At 39.0% G+C, this 21,211-nt stretch overlaps 1 protein-coding gene across 3 annotated transcripts in view; it reads right to left on the bottom strand.

Annotated features, from left to right (window-relative positions):
- Positions 1-989: 989 nt before the first annotated feature.
- Ube2w (ubiquitin conjugating enzyme E2 W) overlaps positions 990-21,211 on the bottom strand; it is a 55,975-nt gene continuing 35,753 nt past the window's right edge. For 2 of the 3 annotated variants that reach the window (XM_052715076.1, XM_052715078.1), the window contains exons 4-6: positions 20,482-20,637; positions 17,497-17,572; positions 7,981-12,498 (exon numbers count right to left, since the gene is read on the bottom strand). In XM_052715076.1, the coding sequence (XP_052571036.1) occupies positions 12,479-12,498; positions 17,497-17,572; positions 20,482-20,637 (252 nt within the window). In that variant the 3' untranslated portion in view covers positions 7,981-12,478. Of the gene's footprint in view, positions 6,552-7,980; positions 12,499-17,496; positions 17,573-20,481; positions 20,638-21,211 lie in introns of those variants that run through there. The other variant, XM_052715077.1, reaches the window with a different exon arrangement.

The raw sequence follows: 21,211 nt of genomic DNA, 5'->3' as shown, positions 1-21,211 counted from the left end.
AGTGGAGGAAGTCAGACCTCCTATGAGAAGCAGAATCTACTCTAAGGATTGTGGAGAATGGCAAAGGAAGAGCAAGCTGCTGCATTTCTCCAACCATCTGCTTATCTAGTTAAGGGCTGGAACAGCAGCATGCTGATAGAAGATGACTAAGGTGCTCTGCAGACAAGCAGGTCCCTTGAGGAAAAGAACAGTTCAAGCACACTCGCTGCCTGGAGTCAGATGCAGAAACAAACCTTCTGCTCATTCCTTCTCTCTTCCTGTAGCTTCAAGAATCATCTTAGCTGACCAGTTGTACACTCAGAAAAGCATCCAGAATTCTTTCTATTGTGCCCTTAACCATAACACTTCTAAGTTAAGCAATGTCAGAGTCATGGTAACTCAAAGTGTCCAGGTCTCAATTTCTAATCCCCCACCCCCGGCTGTCCTGGAACTACGTAGACCAGGCTAACCTCAAACTCACAGAGATCCACCTGCCTTATAAGTGCTGGGGTTAAAGGCATGCGACACCACACCTAGTTTGCCCTGCCACTCTTTAGTAAGATTTATGTTTTGTTCAGTTTCAGGATTAGGGACTGAGGCTAGGCAGGAGACAGTGCTGAGCTACATCTCCAGTCCTTTTCAATTTTGGGGAGGTCTTATTAAATTACCAGGCTGTCCTGAATTATAGATGATAATCTTCAAGTGTTTGCAGAGTAGCTGGGGTCACAGGCACGGGCATAATACCTGGCCAGGATTTGCTTAACTGAAACATAAAGTACCCCCCCCCCCCCACACACACACACACTGAATATTGACCATCTATGGACAAGCAACTTTAGTGATACCCTTCATGCCGTGCACTCATTTTGGAAATAGATGCTATTTGTTTCCATCATCTTTTAAATAGTAGGCTTTTATATACAAGAATCACTATACAAATTAAACTGTACATTATTATAAACTATAGAACTCTTAGTACTTATCCAATTTAGTATTCAAGTATACGGGGATGGGGAGAGCAAATGACAGCTGCTTTATTATTAAAAGTTACTCAGTTCCATAAAGCACACAAAGTAACCTATGTTCAACTAACAAAAAGTTTGTACATGTATTGAAAAATAGATAACAAATTTGTCTGTCTTAACATTTACATTCTATTTAAAAAGTAGTTACTTTACATACTTTTGCAATTTGTATTTATAAAATATATATACCCACCCTATTCAAATCCTCAAGCATGATCTTCCATTCCTAATCAAATGCACAATATATATTGTGAATCAAATGAATTACGGCAGCAATAAAATTAAAAAATCCAATTTGACCTGAACATGTACTTAATTCTTGACTACTACGTAATTAATTCCACTCAAATAAATCTTTACTATGTGCCTGACAATTTGCATTTATTTGAATGTGCTGTTGTTATGAAGACATTTGCACCTTCGCGGCATCTGATAAAAATCTCAGTCCTCTTTCAGGCTTTAAGACAGTGGCGTTTTCAGTCTTTCCACAGACCAGAGACTATGACAAGTCATGTGTCACAGACAGTCCAGAAAGAGTTTTCAGTATGGTTTGTCTTTGAGAAAACAACTTACATGATTGCATCAACTAGTCTTGAAAGCCCAGGCTGTGTGCCTGCCCAAAGAGAGCCAGAGTTGACTCGCCTTCCCCGCCAGCTCTTCACACGTGCAGTGGAGATCCAAGGGCTGGAGAGACTCTCGCCACTCGGGCCTCCGTTCACACAATCAAAGCAGCCAAACACAACTTTACTGACAGAAGTTTTTAAGACAATCTTATCATCCCTCAGAGACGAACAGCCAATGTAAGTATCAATAAGAAGTCTGAGAACTGAAATTACAACTATTACCTCACTTAGCAGATCACAGTACCAGCAGAGAGCCAAGTCTGACAGAGTCAGACTGATGGCTACGCCTCTAAAGAGAAGGATGCCTAAAACCCTGTCTTTGAGTTAATCAACAATTTATGCTGAGAAAGGAGTCACCCACAAATGATTTCAGTAAAATAACACCACATTTAAATGTAAAAACAACTTAACTAACGTGAGAAATAGACTCTGGAAGCGTCTCTATCTACAAGGAAACAAGTAGAAACCCTCCATGCCATTACTGAGAAATTCAACCACAGCTCACAGCTTTTCTGTCAATTACTCAACACATTTAGCAACCTGCTGATGAAATCAAGTTAGGTACAAAAAAATGGCATGTGTTTTATTTATAGAAAGTATTTAATTTCTTAAAATTTTTCAGATGTAATTTTAACTATCTTCCTTCTCTAGATTCCCTAACTTTAAAAAAAAAAAACAAAAACCTAACTTCTGAGTCAGAAAAGGAAACTGGAAGACATGGAGTATCTGTGAGAAGAAGGGTAAGGAGATGACAGACAGGGAGGCTAAGACCGAAGGTCAACAACAAGGTTGGGAGAGCTGCTGCAAGACACCTTCGAAGATGCCAACTATGCCAAGGCATTAGAGGTTCTGGCGCAATACCCAACTGGGAGGTGGCTGGCTGACTGGTGGGCTCTGTGACTGACTGACTGGTGAGCTCTGTGGCTGGCTGACTGGTGGGCTCTGTGGCTGGTTGACTGGTGGGCTCTGCGGCTGACTGGTGGGCTCTGTGGCTGACTGGTGGGCTCTGTGGCTGGCTGACTGGTGGGCTCTGTGGCTGACTGGTGGGTTCTGTGGCTGGCTGACTGGTGGGCTCTGTGGCTGGCTGACTGGTGGGCTCTGTGGCTGGCTGACTGGTGGGCTCTGTGGCTGACTGACTGGTGGGCTCTGTGACTGACTGACTGGTGAGTTCTGTGGCTGGCTGACTGGTGGGCTCTGTGGCTGACTGGTGGGCTCTGTGGCTGGCTGACTGGTGGGCTCTGTGGCTGACTGGTGGGCTCTGTGGTGGTACAAATGGGGCTCAGGGCCTCTCCAGGGCAGCTGCCACTGAGTGACACCCTCAGACCTGCAGATTGATAATGAATCTTCAGAAAGGTACTTTTTGAAAATCAATTTACAGGCATATACAATTAAACATAATTATAAACTTTTAGGTTTTCAACAAAGATATATTAAAAAAAAACTAATAAAAATGAGAAATATAAGCAGCAGTAACCATGAAAGCTGAGACCTAGTGACACTGAATTTTTTTATTAAAAAAAAAAAAACAACAAAAAACTTTTGAAAACACAGTACCTCCTCTTCTTCTCTACTTCTAAGAAGTTTTAACAAGTTTTAAATATCGCAGTTCTCAAAAACAATAGGCTTTTTAAAAAAGGACTTCATTACTAGAAATAACATATTTACACACCATTTTCATATTACTAATCATTTTCATTACTGTCAATTTATCTTTGCTTGAACAAACCAGTCACTAGATATGTTTTAGAAACTCAAGAAGTTATTAACCATTGAAGGTAATTAATGATATATATATATGTGTGTATTTGCGTATATTTAAAATCAGAAGGAGAAAATAGTAAACCACCCTAGTTACTTCCTAACAAATACCTACATATATCAACTCAAAGCAACATAATTACCATCCTTCTCCAGTTGGACTGTGGACTACATATAAGCTATCATCCCTTTCTCCTAGGGCTTAAAAATGCTTTATTTCCCTGCTGGCTAAAGAGATAATTACACATTATACGTTCGACAGATAGAAGTAAATATTAACTCCTGAAGAGAACAGCCACAAAATCTGTCTTTACAAAATTTTCCCACAAACCTGAAAATAACCTTTCTCCATAACCTATAGCATTTGTCTATACTCATAAGGGTGCCAAGTTCTTAACTGCAAAAAGAAGGGACTGCAAGTATCACATCTTTAAAACAAACTGGCAAAACAGGAGAATGGCCTGAAATAAATGTGAGAGAGAGAGAGACAGATAGACATAGCTTCTAAGTGTAAAATATAATGTTGCAAGCTAGTACTCAGTGATGGGGATGCAGGAGGAAGGAATGAACTCAGCAAATTTCACATAAATTTCTTGTAATTCTGATTCTCTTTCAATAATATGTTACAGCAAAATATTTGTTTTATTGAAAGCCACAACTTGCCTTCAACTGAACAATGAACCACATACACATCTTACGTCTTTTAATAATGTAAAATAATTATATGCAAGTGTTAAAGAATTTTCAGTGACTCCTAAATTCAAGGGAGTAATGTTAATCTGATTATGAATTATTAATAGTTCTTATTTTCTTCACTTGGAATCAAAAATGAACTAAAATTGTTTGGTTCCCCCCATTTCATTTTAATCTAGTTTATAGTATCTGTATATACAGAGGTATATTAAAACAGTTATAAAAACGCAACTGAAGCTATTACTCTACACTATAGCACTGAATGCTTGACCTGGTGTATTAATTCCTTTGGTGAATAAACGTCACAGGTCACTTATGAAAGGATTTTAGTTACGACTATGAACACAGGGTATTATTCCCCTGTACTGCCCCACCCCACCCTGAAAAAGATGACATTAATTAGCATTTTAGAGCAGTAACAGAAAACATGGGAACACCTCATTTACAGCTGTAATTTTCACATTAAAAGCAGTGAAAACTAAGAAGTTATAGATTTTTTTGTATTAAATAGGCCAACTAATAAAACTAATAATGATCACTGTGAGAACTTATGTATACCCAGTCAAGAGAGAAGAAAATGTTTATAATCTTTAAAAAATGATCATTGCTACCTAGCAGTATAAACAGTGTCCACAATTTGGTGGCTGGCCATGGTTTTAATTTTTTTTCAAGTTATTTCTACAGCAGACATATTTTTGAAGTCTACCCACCCCTGAGTTCAGCAGTTATACTTTTAGAGTGTAAAATTATATGCCCTTAATTAACAACATGTACAAAGCTACAAAATGTCATCTACACAGAGATTAAAAACAATTTTTAAAATATTCTTTACCAATTATCAATTGGATGATTTTATGGGGGTACATATGTCAGACCTTTCAGCCAATTGGCTTTCATTTTTAAGCCCAAATTAATTAATATAGTCACGGAAGGATATTCAAAAAGAGTGCAACAGTAAGGCATTAGTAAAAATGACATTGTCATAGAAACAGATCTTGCATATGTGAAAAGGTAATTTATAAAATACATTAATTGCTTCTTAAAAAGACCTAGTTGTAGCATCATTAACTTACATGGTACATGGTACTTAGAATGGAACCTTTCCAACAACTGTATTATAGATTAGATAAAGATAGATAGATAGACAGACAGACAGGGACAGACAGACAGACAGACAGAAAAACTTCATCTAGCTGTAAGCAAAATCTTTTCAACAAACAAATTCTTCCAAGAAAACCTGTAGGGTTGTGTGAAACAAATAAGCAAACCTATCATTTTATAGTGTTCTTTTGCCAAAATCTTAAAATAAAAATGTCCACACTCTTTTGTTAAAACATTAAGCCTCTGTCAAAAATGTATTTCTCATTTTAGGGTACAGGATTGAAGGACAAGATGATACAAGTAAAGAAAATTTACAAGAAAAAAACTTGACAAAAGTCTTTCAATTAAAGTACTGTAACATTCAAACAACTTAAAATGTAACAAAAGAAACAAGATTACAAACAAAAATGTTCATGGATTCCAAACATAAATAAAGAAATAGTGTTTAGGCATAGGGCTCATGCTGATGGCTAGCAGGAAGTAACAGAGTGTAACATACTGGGGAAAACTAACAGGCCCAAATAATGGATGGCGGTAACTTAAGCATCACTGCCGGTTTTTTTTTTTTTACTTCCAAAATAAAGTCTTGGTTAAACCATTCACACCCTATATTATTCACACCTTTACTTCAGAGATTGAGGACTATGTACAACAAATGAATTTATTTTCACCATAGGGATAACATATTGTACCTCTCTGCCAATGTTCCTTGAAAACTTTCCATGTCAAAACAATTTGACAGCAGATATAAACAATTAAATAAATACGCAATGATCTTTCTTACGGTCCTTTAAAGATGCATGTTATTTCATGCTGTTAGCCTTAGGATCACAGTGCATAGAATCCAAATATAAACGTTGGGGTGACTTTCAATGTAATGTTGGATCCCTCACTTTCCTTATAATCCCACAATAACCGATAAATTCATTTCATAGGCCCTATCATGCATTAATCACCAAGTGGCAGGAGTTAAGAAAACTCTTCCTGTATCAACGTCCATTGCCGGCAATGAACGTCCCCAAACCACCGAGGAAGTCACTGTTATTGCACAATACATGAGGACCTGGAACTTTTCCAAAAGCTTAAAAAAATAAAAATAAAAAATGGAATTATATTTGACATTTCCTGACACCTGCATTAATACTGTATGACTAATATAAAAGCATGTCAGTTGCCTGGACTGAGCCAGCGATCAACATGCGCCCAGAATGCACACGAGTAAAAATGCAGTAAAAGGAAGTAGTCTTCATTGCCTATAGGTCACTTCCAGTCAAAGGTTAAAGTTCAAAGACTGAATGATCAAAGTGCTCATTTTCTCAGTAGGACTATCTTCTGCTACGAGGATGATAACAGTGGCATCAACAAGTATCATCTTTAAGAAAAGGAGAAAAAAGAGAATTAAAAAGTTAAGCATGTGTAAGTCATCTACAAGTTAATCTCATGTAGAAATAACATCAAGTAGCAAGAACATGGCTGATCTGACTTGCCTCTCTCAATCATTACAGATAAAAATTTGTGTTCGATTATATAGTGACAATCAAACCAACCTTTATTCTTTCAAGGAAATAAGTTTGTAAAAACTTTAAAATATATGATTAGTATATTAGTTCAATTTAAAACAAGAAATTGATATGATAAGGTAGCACATATTTAGGATACATCTTAAGAGAGTTTGTCTAAAAGCAATACTTAAACAGTCATGCCACTTTACACAAAATAATATATCACATGATTTTAGTCTATGCGACAACTCTCCAACAATGAGATACAACTTTCAAGTCAATCAACAGACACTTAATGCTGCTAATGTTCCTTCAGAAAACTAGTTTTCAGAAAGTATACATACATATGCAAGGTCATTTAAAACCCAAAGAATTATTCTGTAATCCCTTCTGGTCCCTCAGCATATTATATTTAGATAGTACCTAACTATAGGGTCCATGACTTACTTTACAAAACTGATTTCACAAAAATGTATCCGAGGAATTTGAGGACTAGTTACTTTCAAAAAGAATCTTCAGACTAGTGACAACTCCTAAGAGCTGTGAAAGCTTGTAAAGAAAAAACTCAGAAAACACTGGCCAAATGTTCCACAAATAATTCACGTTAAGGCTGATGTAGTGCTAATAAAATTTCCACCGATAAAGACCAAATGAAGTCTATTATGTGAGGAGAATTCATGGATTATATACATGCTGAAATAAACTAGATTTTAAAAATAAATCATGGGTTGGTGATATAGGTCAATGGCACAGTATTTTCCTAACCCTGGGCATGGTTTATTAATTTAAAGGAAGGGGGGGAAGCACGTATACAGGCCTAGGCTCAATTCCCAGCAACAATAGGCAAAGAGCATGGCAGATTTTGAGTATGCAGTCAGCCTGGGCTACATGGCAAGACCCTCTATCAAAACAAGACAAAACAGGGGCTGGAAAAATGGCTCAGAGATGAAGTATTCTTGTAGAGGATCATAGTTCTAGCCACAGCACCCATGTTGGGTGGTTCACAACTTATGTAATTCCAGCTCCAGGGGACCAGGTGCCCTTTTCTGACCTCTGAGAGCATAAACAACACACACACACACACACACACACACCCCAAAATATGACAATTTTTGGAGACAGGGTTCATGCAGCCCAAACTGGTCTCAACCTTGCTGAGTAGCCAGAGCTGATTTTGAAATCATCTTCCTGCCTCCAGATCCTAAGTGCTAAAATTAAAGACATATGCTAACTGGCATGACTATACCCTTCAATGAAAAAGAACATATCAAAGACAAAAGCAAATGAAAAATTGGTATCTTTTATGTTTCATACCAAAGTACCTATTTCTGTGGATTTAGAAGAAGATATATTTGCTGTGAATGTAAACAAAATAGAAATATGAAAAAGTTTCTCAAATAATGTTTTAGTTTTATGTGTGTATTTCAATTTTGGGTTGTTCTGTTTTTTCTTAGTGTATGTAGGGGGATGGGAGTTTGGTTTTTTTGTGTATGTGTGCATGTTTGGGATTTGTGTGTGTGTGTGTGTGCACTTTTATGTGTATACACATGCGGGGTATTTTTGTTTTGTTCGTGTGTGTGTGTGTGTGTGTGTGTGTGTGTGTGTGTGTTTCAGACGGGCTCTTACTAAACTGTCTAGACTAGCCTTAAGCTTACAATCTGCCCATACTGGCCTCTGAAGTAGAAGGGATTATAGGAATGTCAGCTCAATAAAGTATTTTATTGAGATAAACACCACAACTCAGACTTAAATCTGTAAGCTACAGTGTGGCACTGACTTCTACCTAAGATGCCACAGTACAGAGACAAACTTTAGAATGATACAGACAACAATACACACAGTAAGAAAGAGACTTAATCAGTCAAGCATGCTATTGAGTAAAGTAGAAACAAGCTGTATCTCTAAAGACATACCGTATGTTTTAGATGGCAGCACAAATTTACCTTTATTAATGGTTGTTTGTTCTGGAAGGTTCTCAGCATAGTAGGCTTCTGTAGAATGTGCTACTAAAATGATTATAAAATCTCTAAAGCTATTCTCTATGTCCCAATCTCCATCTTGGATCAAATGTTAAAATAATTTAGGTCTGATATGGTTCTACCTGCCTCGAACATCTTAGCTTTGTGGAAATAAATTAAGTTCTTAAGCTGGAATTGAATGATCTCTACTAGCAGGACTCCCAGGGAATTAAAAGGTTATAATTCCTCAATAAATACACGCAACCAAGTTTGCAAATAAACTGGTATGAACATGGATATGAGTCAAATCTGTAACCCTGCTTTCCCATAACTAAAAGGCAAACCCAACAACAAAACAAAAAACCTTTGAGGGATCTAGTCTTTTAATTATGTGCAAAGACTATGTACTAGGTATCAGGACGGACACACATACAGCAACAATGGAGTAAAGCTTATTTTAGGTCAAGACAAATACATGGCTATAGAAGGTTATGAAAGACCAGTAACAGTCTTTAACCTCTCTGCTAAAATACCTGTGGCAATAGAGTAACTTGGAAAAAAAAAAATCTCATAATGATGATTTCAGTCTTCTCTGGAACTACCAAAGCCCCTACTAAAATCACATTCTCAAGTGTAACATACAAACTGCTGGTTCCAGAGCTCACCCCCATTATAGCTAACTTCACCTGGCTTGTGGAAAAGTGAGAACTAAAGAAGGGTCATTACATCCCCCCAAGTATAAGAGTCACATTACACTGGAAACCATCTCCCCGAATATCACTAAGGACACAAGACTAGAAGAAAAACAGAGCATCACAGGCCAATGATACTAAGTGGGAGATTAACAGCAAAACAAACTATTTACACTTAAGTTTTATCTCTTAAGAGTTTAGGGAATTAGTTTTCCTTTGACAAATGGATTCAAGAAAGATTGTAGAGCAGGTAACATAAGTGTCACCCATGAGGAGGAAAGGGGGACTGCTAAACCATTCAAGTTCTAGATTTAGGGATTTAGTTATTTTGTAGCCTTAAAAGGTAAACAAGAGATGGAGAGATGGCTCAGCATTAAGAGCAGCTGCTCTTCCAGAGGTCCTGAGTTCAATTCCCAGCAACCACATGGTGGTGCACAACCATCTACAGTAGGATCTGATGCCCTCTTCTCGAATAAAGGTGTACATGCAGATACTCATACACATAAATCAATCAATCAATCTTTTTTTTTAAGGTAAAACAAGTTTTAAAAAAGTTCACCATTAGTGTAAATTTGTGATCTACGGTCAAAGGCTGTAAAGCAGGAAGAAAAGAGGTGCTTTTATTTTTGAGGCATGGTCTCAAGGAGCCCAAGCTGGCTTTGAACTGAGAAGGCAGAAGACGAGGAACTGATCGGCCCCACCTCCTGAAGGCTGAATGACACGTGTGCGCCGCCACTCTCGGTTATGTGATGCTGCAGGACCTCAGGGCCTCTCACACGCTAGGCGACCATTCTACTAACCGACCTACATCCTCGGCCCCAAAGTGTTCAACACTACTAATCTAAGACAGTTTATGTTCCCAGCCTCCTAAAATCTTCACAATTCTACAGGAATGTTCCAGCTAGAGAGAACTAGAATGCAGCCCACGGTCTTAAAGATTCCTCAATTTCTTCCATAGTAGATTCATCCATTTGTTAAGTGTGCTATCTGAATGCTATGCTGATTCATTCACTGCCTGTAAACCTGATGCACACACTCAAGTGTGAGCTGAACCTAACGTCTAACTGAACACATTACCATAGGAGTACTTCAATAATCAAAGGTCTACACCCCCCTCTAGAAAACTACTGCCTATGAAAGACGAATATTTTTAATACTGATTCCAGTAAACAAGTCCTATTATTAATGGAATCTGGCTGCCTACTTCATTTTAATTCTTTTATAGTACAAATTGATACTTTGTACCTTTGCCATGGATAATTTTGGGGGTCTGGTTGACAATAAAGACTCTGGAGTCCAATGGAGCAGTCATGAACATAAAGCAGCTGTGGCTGTCTGCACAGAATCAAGTCAGTTACCATTCTGCTCAAAGCTCCCAACCCTGACTGAGGAACTACTGACAACTGATAGCTTCTATGGGATATAATCTGTTTAATTAATAGTGTGGCCCTAGTAGGTCTACCATGCTCCAGCAGCTGGCCTCACCTATGAGGATATGGGCATCCCAAATTGGACTCAGTAGGGTCTGTTAAAAAGGGGGGGGATGAGATTGAGAGGAGGTAGACAGAGAGGTGGAGGTGAATCTGGGAGGAGTTAGGGGGAGGAGTGGGATGTGAGTATGATCAAAATACATTGTATGAAATTCTCAAAGACAATTTTTATTATAAAAAAAGAAAAAGAAACAAAAAACTTTGGGTTCTAAATGATTTATTCATCTGTGCAAAGATATGAATCTATATAAGGAAGACTCCAGGTCTGAATCACGGCAAATTCCCAAACCCATTTGTATGTCTATTTCACAAACCTATTTTGATTACGCTTTCAGCTTCTGACCCTAATTGTCTCAGCTCAATTTATTTTCCAGAGCAGATGAACTCCTGTGTTAACTAGCAACATGGTATGCTTATATCCAATGCAGATATGACCTAATTAGAAACTAAAGAGTTCTGGAAAATGGTCCTAATTTCAAGTAACAATAAGGAATGTATATTCATATACCAATACAACTTCTTATATTCCAAAACTCTACCTAATACAACTACCTTTTATATTTTAATAAACCACTGTGTACTAAAGAACTATAAAAGCAATCAATAGGAGGTATGAGGTATACAAATGGAATAGCAGTAAGCTATGAGGGACTGGCCTAATTTTTAAGATATTCTAAATAATAATGTAGACAAGCAAAGACCTAACTCTGTTATCTGGTAGCTCAACTTTGTCCTGCCTGCTGAGCCCCCCTTTTATAAAACCTGGAGACTGAATGATTTCAGACTTGTAATTTTCCACTATTAGTGTCTCCATGTTGCCTATAAGAAGCCCCTTTTAGAGCACACATCATTATCTCAACTAAACCTCTCTGGGCTCTCTGCTTACATCACATCTATACTATACACTCTGACACACGCATGCTGCTGGTGCCACACAGCATGACTGTGGATCTGGACATCTGAAACGTAATTCCACTCAGTCTCTCAAAATTGAAATGCTAAGTGCTATGTACAGTGTGTGTGTGTGTGTGTGTGTGTGTGTGTGTGTGTGTGTGTGTGTGTGTGTGTGTGTGTGTGTGTGTGTGTAGAGGGTATCTATAGATTAGACAGATAAAAAAAAAAATACAGGCCAGGCGGTGGTGGTGCACGCCTTTAATCCCAACACTCGGGAGGCAGAACCAGGCAGATCTCTATGAATTCGAGGCCAGCCTGGGCTACCAAGTGAGTTCCAGGAAAGGCACCAAAACTACACAGAGAAACCCTGTCTCCAAAACAAAACAAACAAACAAACAAAAAAAAAAAACAATGGGGGGAGAAAGAGCTTATCCAATTCCTGATTGTGAGCGTGCACACATGTGCACAAGCATGCACGTATGTGTTGAACCCAGGCCTCACACATATTAAGCAAATAGCTGATCACTGAAGTACGTCCCACTCTTGGTCCTCAATCTTTTGGACAGGTCACATATAAAAACGGTCTGTCCTTGCAATCCTTTGAGAATTAGAAACACTAATGTCCTGACTATTTTGTCAGCTTGACACAGCGTTATCTGAGAAGAGGGAACCTCAACTGGGAAAGCGCATCCGTAAGATTGGCTTGTGGAGATTTCCTTGGTTAGTGATTGATGAGGGAGGGCTCAGTCCAGTGTGGGCTGTGTCACCATGGAGCAGGTGGTCCTGGATGTGTAAAAAAAAAAAAGCAGGCTAAGTAAGCCATGAGGAGCAAGCCAGTAAGCAGCATTCCTCTGTGGCTTCTGCTTCACTTTTACCTTGAGGTCCTAGCCTGACTTGCCTTGGTGATGGACCATGACCTGTGTGTAAAACTGTAATAAGCCCTTTCCTCCCCAAGCTGTCTTTAGTCATGGTATTTTATCACAGCAATAGAAACCTATGCAGCTAAGAAATAACACGAGTCTGTAGGGCATGATAGTACACCCCTACAGTTGCAGCTAAGGCGAGGAGGGGAGATTTCTTGAGCGCAGGAGTGCAAGATTAGCCTGGGAAACACAGGAAGTCTTCATCTCAAAGATTAAGGAGAAAAATAAAAGCCATCAGCAAGAATATGTATTTCTTGAACCCGATGTGGTTGCACAAACCTGTAATCCTAGCATCAGGGGACAAGAGGACTACCACAAGTTCACGGACACCCTGGCCTTCACAATGAATTCCAGGCCAGCCAGGACCACATAGTGAGAAGAAAGGGAGAGCGGGAGGGAGGGAGGAAAGAGCAGAACACTGATGGCACACTTCCTGAGAGGATGCTCAGTGACAAGCTTCTGGAACTGAACCTACTAAGTAGGCAAAAGATAAACTGAAAAGTTCTAACTTAGCTAATGGGGTATGCTCTTTGAGAATGAATGATTATCTCTCTGCTAAGACAATGCAAATTCAATTATAATGCTAATATGAGCTGTCTGTTTATACTGCCTGTCACTGCACAAAGGAAAAGACAATATTGTGGTCCAAATGTAGAAAGGTTTTAGCTTCTTATAAATGATGAAAAATTCAAACAAGATGCTCGTAGCTTCCTAGCTGGACGACAACACCTGGTCTACCACCTTAATTGACAGCAAACACTTGAGTACATGTAAAACGTATATGAACTAAATTCATCTCAAAAGGGAATGGTACACGAACATTACCCAGGCATTCAGGATTCATTTAGGGGAAGAAAACGCATTAAAAAAATAAAAAGAGCCACTGTAAATCGACAAATCACGGCCACTCTAAACAGAATTACATGTAAGTGAAAACAACAGATCGGTGGGAGAGTGCTTGTTGTACAAACCTGACCTCCACATACAAGCCACGACATGCACACACAACAGTAATAAAGTGCTGCTGTGTTGCACACATGAACTCATAGTATATGTGACTGTATAAGACCTGTACAAGTTCAAGACAGCCAAAATCCCACCATGGTGACAATGGGGTCTGAAAAAAGTCTCACCCCTACCTGATGAGGAAGCATCAGTTTTTTTTAAGAGATGTGGTCCCTGAAAGCTACCTATGCTCTATTACAGCGATTCTCAACCTGTGGTTAGCAACCCCTTTGCCGGTCAAGAGACCCTTTCACAGGGGTCACACAAGACCATCAGGAAACACAGATACTTACACTATGATTCCTAACAGGAACACAATTACAGTTATGAAGGAGCAACAAAATAATCGTATGGTTGGGGTCATCCCAACAGGAGGAGCTGTGTTCAAGGGTCGCAGCGTCAGCAAGGTGGAGAAGCACTGCTCTAGCAGGCGGCCCTACCCTCTGCACATCCTGCAGCACTACGTGGACACACTGGATTTAAAAGAACAAAGAGGCAGAGAGCGAGCACGTGAGGTTGGGAGGAGAAAAGTGGGGAGCAGGGGAAGAGACGGAGGGAGGGGTGGGAGTGGATATGAACAAAACACATTATGTGCATGGATGACAGAGACAGAAAACTGTAATAACGTGCGTGTGTCATCAGCAGTATGGACAGCTGTCCTCTCTTTACTGTCTTATCATCTGGCACTGCATTCCTGTTGTAACTTGCTAGTTCGGAATTAAGAGTTCCAAAAATCGCCGGGCGGTGGTGGCGCACGCCTTTAATCCCAGCACGCGGGAGGCAGAGCCAGGCGGATCTCTGTGAGTTCGAGGCCAGCCTGGGCTACCAAATGAGTTCCAGGAAAAGGCGCAAAGCTACACAGAGAAACCCTGTCTCGAAAAAAAAAAAAAGAGTTCCAAAAATCTTCAATTTGCAATTCTGTGCTGTGCATCTTTACCTGTGCTATATTTGTCATTTAGTCTTCTGAGGTAGAGTTGGGGCTCAGAATCAAACTCAGGATACACATACGCCAGCTAGGCACTCTACCACTGAACTACACTCTCAGTCTGTAATTTATTCTGAAATAATTTCATAAATTGCCTTTGCTTTTTTTTTTTTTTTTTTTTTGGTTTTTCGAGACAGGGTTTCTCTGTGTAGCTTTGCGCCTTTCCTGGAACTCACTTGGTAGTCCAGGCTGGCCTCGAACTCACAGAGATCCGCCTGGCTCTGCCTCCCGAGTGCTGGGATTAAAGGCGTGCGCCACCACCGCCCGGCCTGCCTTTGCTTTTAATGTTTTGAATATTCACATAGATAAGTGTTTCATTTCTTCCTAATTTTTCCTTCTTTTCCATTTTGAGACAGAATCTCATTCTACAGCCCAGGCTTGCCTCAAACTCAGCACATCCTCCTGACTTAGCCTTGTGAATGTGGGAACTACAGGCATGGGCCACACCAGGCTCTAGTATGCCTTCTAAATTAAGAAACTCCTCGTTCCTTACTTAATAGTCAGTGGTTCTGAAAAGTATTTTTAAAATACTTAATCCACAGGAAATATTTTATCAAATAAAAATGTAAATTTCTTTTCTAAAATATTTACCAATTTTCTAACATGACCAGTTACTAATAATCTTTCACCTCCTGATGTATGATGATGTATTTCTAAAATCTTATATATGAGGGCCTAAATAATTACAATCATACTTTAATGATCTATTCTTACATTAACATCAGATTAATTTTCCTCTACTACCCTTTATAGTTCTAAATTCATTTTTGTTCTTCTTAACTCTAAGTGTGTATGTTTTTGAGACAGGATCTGAGCACTCAGCATAAGCTAGCCTGGAATTCCCTACCTTCTGCCTCAGCCTCCTGAACGTGGGAACTGCAGTCATGCACCACACCTGCCTCACCAACAATTTAAACAAAGATTATGTATCTACCCCATTACTCTACTAGACTTTTACTGAATTACATAAACCCGTAATTTACTGTCTGTCTTTTACAGGGGATTTTTTTGCACAGGGTCTCACATAGCTCAAGCTGCTTCACATGTTATGTAGCCAAGGATGATTTTGACCTCCTGAACCACAACACATTAAAATCCTCTTTCTCCCGAAGGCTTTTCCACACTCCTCCCCCTCTGTTAGGGTCCCTCTACTGTGAACTGTTCCCTCCCTCCTACACTGAGCGCTCACTTCTACGGCCCTCAGGGAGGAAAGATGTGCCACTACATCTACTCTGGTCATCTTAGCTGAGCTCTTGGAAATTTTAAGAAATTTTAAATTTACAGTTTAGGTGAAAACACAGAAGACTTCACATTGAATAAAAAGATAAGGAGAAAGGCCATATTCTCATTAAGTTTTGCCAAATTTGATTTCTTTAGATTAATAAAATAAAAAAATATTAAGAAGCCAAACCAGGAAAATACTTTTATGGAGATAACTATTCCAGGGAGTGACCGATATTCACCTGCTTCAAGACATACAGAAGGGGCTACAGCCCAGTGGTAGAACTATCTAGGAGGAATGCAACTAGTGGGTCCATTCCCAACCAAAGGAAAAAGTCCACAAGGGGATATAAGCATTGGCTTTTAATTTAAACTATATCCTTGAGATAGCAGTAAGACTGGTTTAGAAATGATGCCAGCAAGCCAGGCAGTGGTGGTACACACCTTTAATCTCAGCACTTGGAAGGCAGAGGCAGGTGGATCAGGTGAGTTTGAGGCCAGCCTGGGCTACAGAGCAAGTTCCAGGGCAGCCAAGACAGTTACACAGAGAAACTATGTCTCAAAAAAAAAAAAAGTAAAAAGAAAGAAAGAAATGATGAGAGAGAGAGAGAGAGAAACAAACAAACAAAACCCCTACACATTACCCCCTGAACAAGAAAAACAGAAATTTAACATTATCAAGAATATTTTCTTCATAACCCTAAAATGGACAGAATTTCAAATATTTAAAGAATAGCTGGGTGGCGGTTTGAATGAGAATGGCCCACATAGGCTCACAGATTTGGTCACGAGGGAGTGGTGCTATTTGAAAGTATTAGGAGGTGTGGCCTTGTTGGGGGAAGTGTGTCACTGGGGCTGGTCTTTGGCTTCGAGGGTTCAAAAGCCCGTGCCAAGCCAGAGTCTTTCTCTCTCTGATTAGCATGCAGCCCCTAAGCTACTGATGCAGCTCCTGCTTCCCTTCCACCATGATGATGATGATGGACTAAACCTCTGAAGCTGTAAGCAAGCTTTCTTTACAGAATTGCCATGGTCACTGTGTCTCTTCACAGCAACAGAATCCTAAGACAGGCTGTTGGGACCAGAGAAGTTGTTTCTAATGGAGCACTAAACTTACTGTGATTGCCTCCAAAAGTAGCAGAACTGAGTGTCCAAGGCCTCAGAACTTCTACTTCATAGAAAGGGTTCCCCACAGCTAGCTCTATTTTAAGATAAAGATTATTCTGGACTCTAGTCCTTCACAGCTGCATACACCTTGATCCCAGCACTTGGGAGGCAGTGGCAAGGAGGACAGCTGCAAGTTCAAGGCCAGCCTGGTCTACATAGCTAGTTTCAGGACAGGTAGACTTAGAGAAGCAAAATCATTTCAACCCTCAAAAGTGCAACAAAACAAAAACCACAAGACACTACAGTTTTGTTCCAAAATGGTATTGCTGGAATTATTAAAGTAATGTTAATTTTATTTCTTGTATGATGGATATGATTTTGTTTTAAAATTTTAGTCTAATATCCACATTTTCCCAGATGTTCTAAAATGTAATGTTACAAAATGTTACCTCAATTACATCCTCCACTATTTATCCCAAGGCTTATAAACATCTTCCAAATAAAAATACCAAAAATTTGTCATTACAAATAAAAACTACTCACCATGATACCACCATTTTGTTTTCTTTGGATTCTTGTTACATGTTCGCACATAAAAGGAATTATCTGGCGGTCGTCTCTGAAACAAATAGAGTTTAAATATTAAATAGGTAATTTCTGAAAGAAAATGACAGAAGTGAGTTTAGCAAAATTATTATAGAACACATAAAAAAAAACAATAGAAATACTAAAAGCCTGACTCAAGAAGGGATGCCTCAATTGTTTAGGAAGGGGGTGTGGAAAAGGTTAGCTCCACTAAATGATGTCCAAACTCTTCATACTTTTCTCTCCCATCAAGTGATTAATGACTACTTACATGAACTAACTAAACAAAAAGCTACCTACCTAAGGTTATCTGAAGAACGACAGCAACTTTCAAGTACCTGCACAGGCTTGTTGTTTTATTGTAATGCATTAAGGACAGAGAGACGGCATCTAAGACGAAAGATGTCTTAGTCTTGTGTGGACCAGAGGCCTTTCTCATCTGCCCTGACTGGAACAGTATGGAGAACCTTGCAGCTCTGCAGGACACCTTGGCCAAGAGTGATGCTAACCACACAGAAGGAAGACTGGAGAGACCCTGAATGAAAACTACTGCGTATCAGGTGTGACTTCTCGTCAAGAGTTCAAATGTCAAGTTTATACTAATGCTATATTGAGAGGCGGCTATATTCTAATATAGCATTAGTATAAACTTGACATTAGGATTATAATTAAGTTCCTTATTTCCTTTTCTCGTATCTAGTAAATGTTAAATTTTATCAAACTCACAGAAATTCTGACTCTTAAATTATCATCATTGTTAGACCTATCAAACAATTCTACTAAGAACAGTTTATCAAAAATTTAAATGAAATGATTAGTTTTATACTAAAGGACGCAAAAAAAATCCTAGCAGCAAACCATCAGGTGAGTAGAACGATGGTGGTTAGGAAAAGGGTGAGAGACATACCGGGCAAGAGTCAGTCTCTGGCCCGGGGTGTAAAACATTCTATGGAGATGCACACAGAAGCTAGCGACCGTCAGGCCATGCAGAGCAATGGGCAGAGAATCACCAGTGACCAAGTCAATGGCGGGGCACAGCCAACCCTACGGTTATCACCGCACTGTGAAGCATTAGAGGAACATGGGAGAACAACCTGCTCTGTCCCACGGATGAAAAGCTTGGCGTGTGTGCACTCGTGCGTGTGTGCATGCACACATGCCAGGGCTGAGTAAGGAAAAGTACTGAAGCAATACATGAGACTCATTTCTAACAACTCCTATTGGTTAAATAAAGCTTCATTACAACCTAAAAATGCAGAAGAAACTAGAGTTAAAGTGATACTAAGGAGGCTGGAGAGATGGCTCAGCAGTCAAGAGCACTGGCTGCTCTTCCAGAGGACCCTTGTTCAATTCCCAGCACCCACAGGGTGCCTCACAATCATTTGTAAGTCCAGGTAAAACACATATAAAAAATAATAATTTCTAGCCGGGCGGTGGTGGCGCACGCCTTTAATCCCAGCACTGGGGAGGCAGAGCCAGGCGGATCTCTGTGAGTTCGAGGCCAGCCTGGTCTCCAAAGCGAGTTCCAGGAAAGGCGCAAAGCTACACAGAGAAACCCTGTCTCGAAAAACCAAAAAAAAAAAAAAATAATAATAATAATTTCTAAAAATGTTCTTAAAACACATGTATCATTATTTCATCTAAAATAGCTGTTTTGTACATTTTAGTATTTCAGAATGGGGCTGTATCTTTTAATTAATAACATCATAATTTAATGACAGGATTTTTTTCTTATATTGTACATAAAAACTGGATAAAGAGCTCTTTCATCTTACAAATGAAAGAAAAAAAAGAACACAATTTAGCCTATTACTCCCTGTACTTATTTAAACAACAACAAAAATAAACCCAAAGCCAAAACAAAACCCAAAAAATCTCATTTTTGAAAAAGAGCACCAGGAAAATTCTTTTTAAAACAGCTTACTAATGTGTTTGTAGGCACACGTGTGTGCCACACTACAAGTGGTGATCACAGCAGAGCTTCTTCTCTGTTCCCGAGTCCCAATGTAGGCTCCAGGGGTCAACTGTCAGGCTTACACAGTCGCACGCTGAGCCGCTGAACCATATCAATGCACACACCCCCAAAACAAAACTCTTCTGAATTAACATTTCAAGAAACTTACTTGGTGGAACAGTGACTCTAGGTACTTCCGATTCTAAAGCACCCACTGTTTAAAACTGAGATATTATCCTAAGGAGTCTCTAAATTCTTATTAATTAAAATAGCAGTGGATTTGATCTGGAGAACAGAGAAGCAATCTGCTAAAGATACCCATACACCCTCAGAGCTCCCTATTTTAAAGGTATCTGAAATTTTAACTCCTATCATTTTTTGTCTGGTCTTTTCCCCGACTTCCATTAGAGACAGAATCTGTGTGTAAATAAAGGAGAATAATAAAGAAGGCTCCAAAAATTCTCCTGGGGAATGGCATCCTTCTCCAATCAGTGAGACAGGAAAGCTCCAGATTCTGGGAAACTCTGAGAAAGGCTGCCTTGGATGGGGAGTAGCAAAAAAGGGGGCTAAGGAGCTGGGGGATGTTCATTTCTAACTTCCCCACTGTGGAATCTAAAAACAGGAATGTACACTTTTACTCTGTGACTGCTCATGGAAATAAAATTCAGATTAATAAACATGTGTACAAATGTTCTGTTTGAAAATGGTCAAATGACAGCTATGGTCCAGTTATTGCCCACACTGCTAGCATGTTGCATATTCAATAAACCATACTTTAGAAATATGTATAAAACATGAGTTTGACTTCTAGTCTATTTAGAATGAAAGAACAAAATAACTTTCCAACTTATTACTAAAAATGTCATTCATAGTAATTGAAAACCAAAAACCTTGAGTCCTCTTCCTTCAAATACAAAAATTATATACTGACACTGTTAACCTACCTATGCTGAAAGAGAGACATTACTGGAGTTAAGTGCAAGTCCTACCTTTTCTTTGCAGCTGGAAAGCATGCTAATAATGCTAAGACACACTGACTGGACTGAGAGCGCTGGGGACCAGTCTTCTGTTAGAATGGATAAACAGATATGACCATTGCTATACACATGAGGATGGACAGGAATATTTTCACCAGTAAACATGACCTGAGAAGAAATAAAATGTCATTATCGCTCAATATTCTCTACTATTAAAAACTAAAGTATTGTCCACATTTAACAAGTATTAATTTTTAAGACATGAAATAAAAACAAATAGATTTCAGTAACAAATGATCACTATCACCAACAATAACCTCACTATATAAATAACCATGCAGTAGTAGGAAACCCTAGACTGTTTTCCTAAATTCAGTGTAATTTTCTAAATTTGTATTCTTTGTTCAAACCAGTGAATGGTAAAGTACATCCATTAGAATGTTTTTGTTTTTTCAAATTCTACGCATTCCTCACTGAATACTCATTATTCACACCTTTAATCCCAGCACTTGGGAGGCAGAGGCAGGTGGATCTCAGTGAATGTGAGGCCAGTTTGAACTTCGACACAGTAAGTTCCAGGTTAGCCAGGGCTACATACCGAAAACACATTTCAAAAAACAAAATACAATAAAACAAAAAACCCAATGCACTAAAATTCCAAAAGTAAGTAATTTTGAAACTATAACAAAAATCAAACAAAAACAAAAGCCTGTTTATGTGAAAAAGAAAAAAAAATGGATCT

This window comes from Peromyscus californicus, unplaced genomic scaffold (genome assembly GCF_007827085.1).
Source record: "Peromyscus californicus insignis strain IS unplaced genomic scaffold, ASM782708v3 Scaffold_5__1_contigs__length_169319896, whole genome shotgun sequence".
Lineage (NCBI taxonomy): Eukaryota > Metazoa > Chordata > Mammalia > Rodentia > Cricetidae > Peromyscus > Peromyscus californicus.
This window is presented reverse-complemented; position numbering and strand designations above follow the sequence as displayed.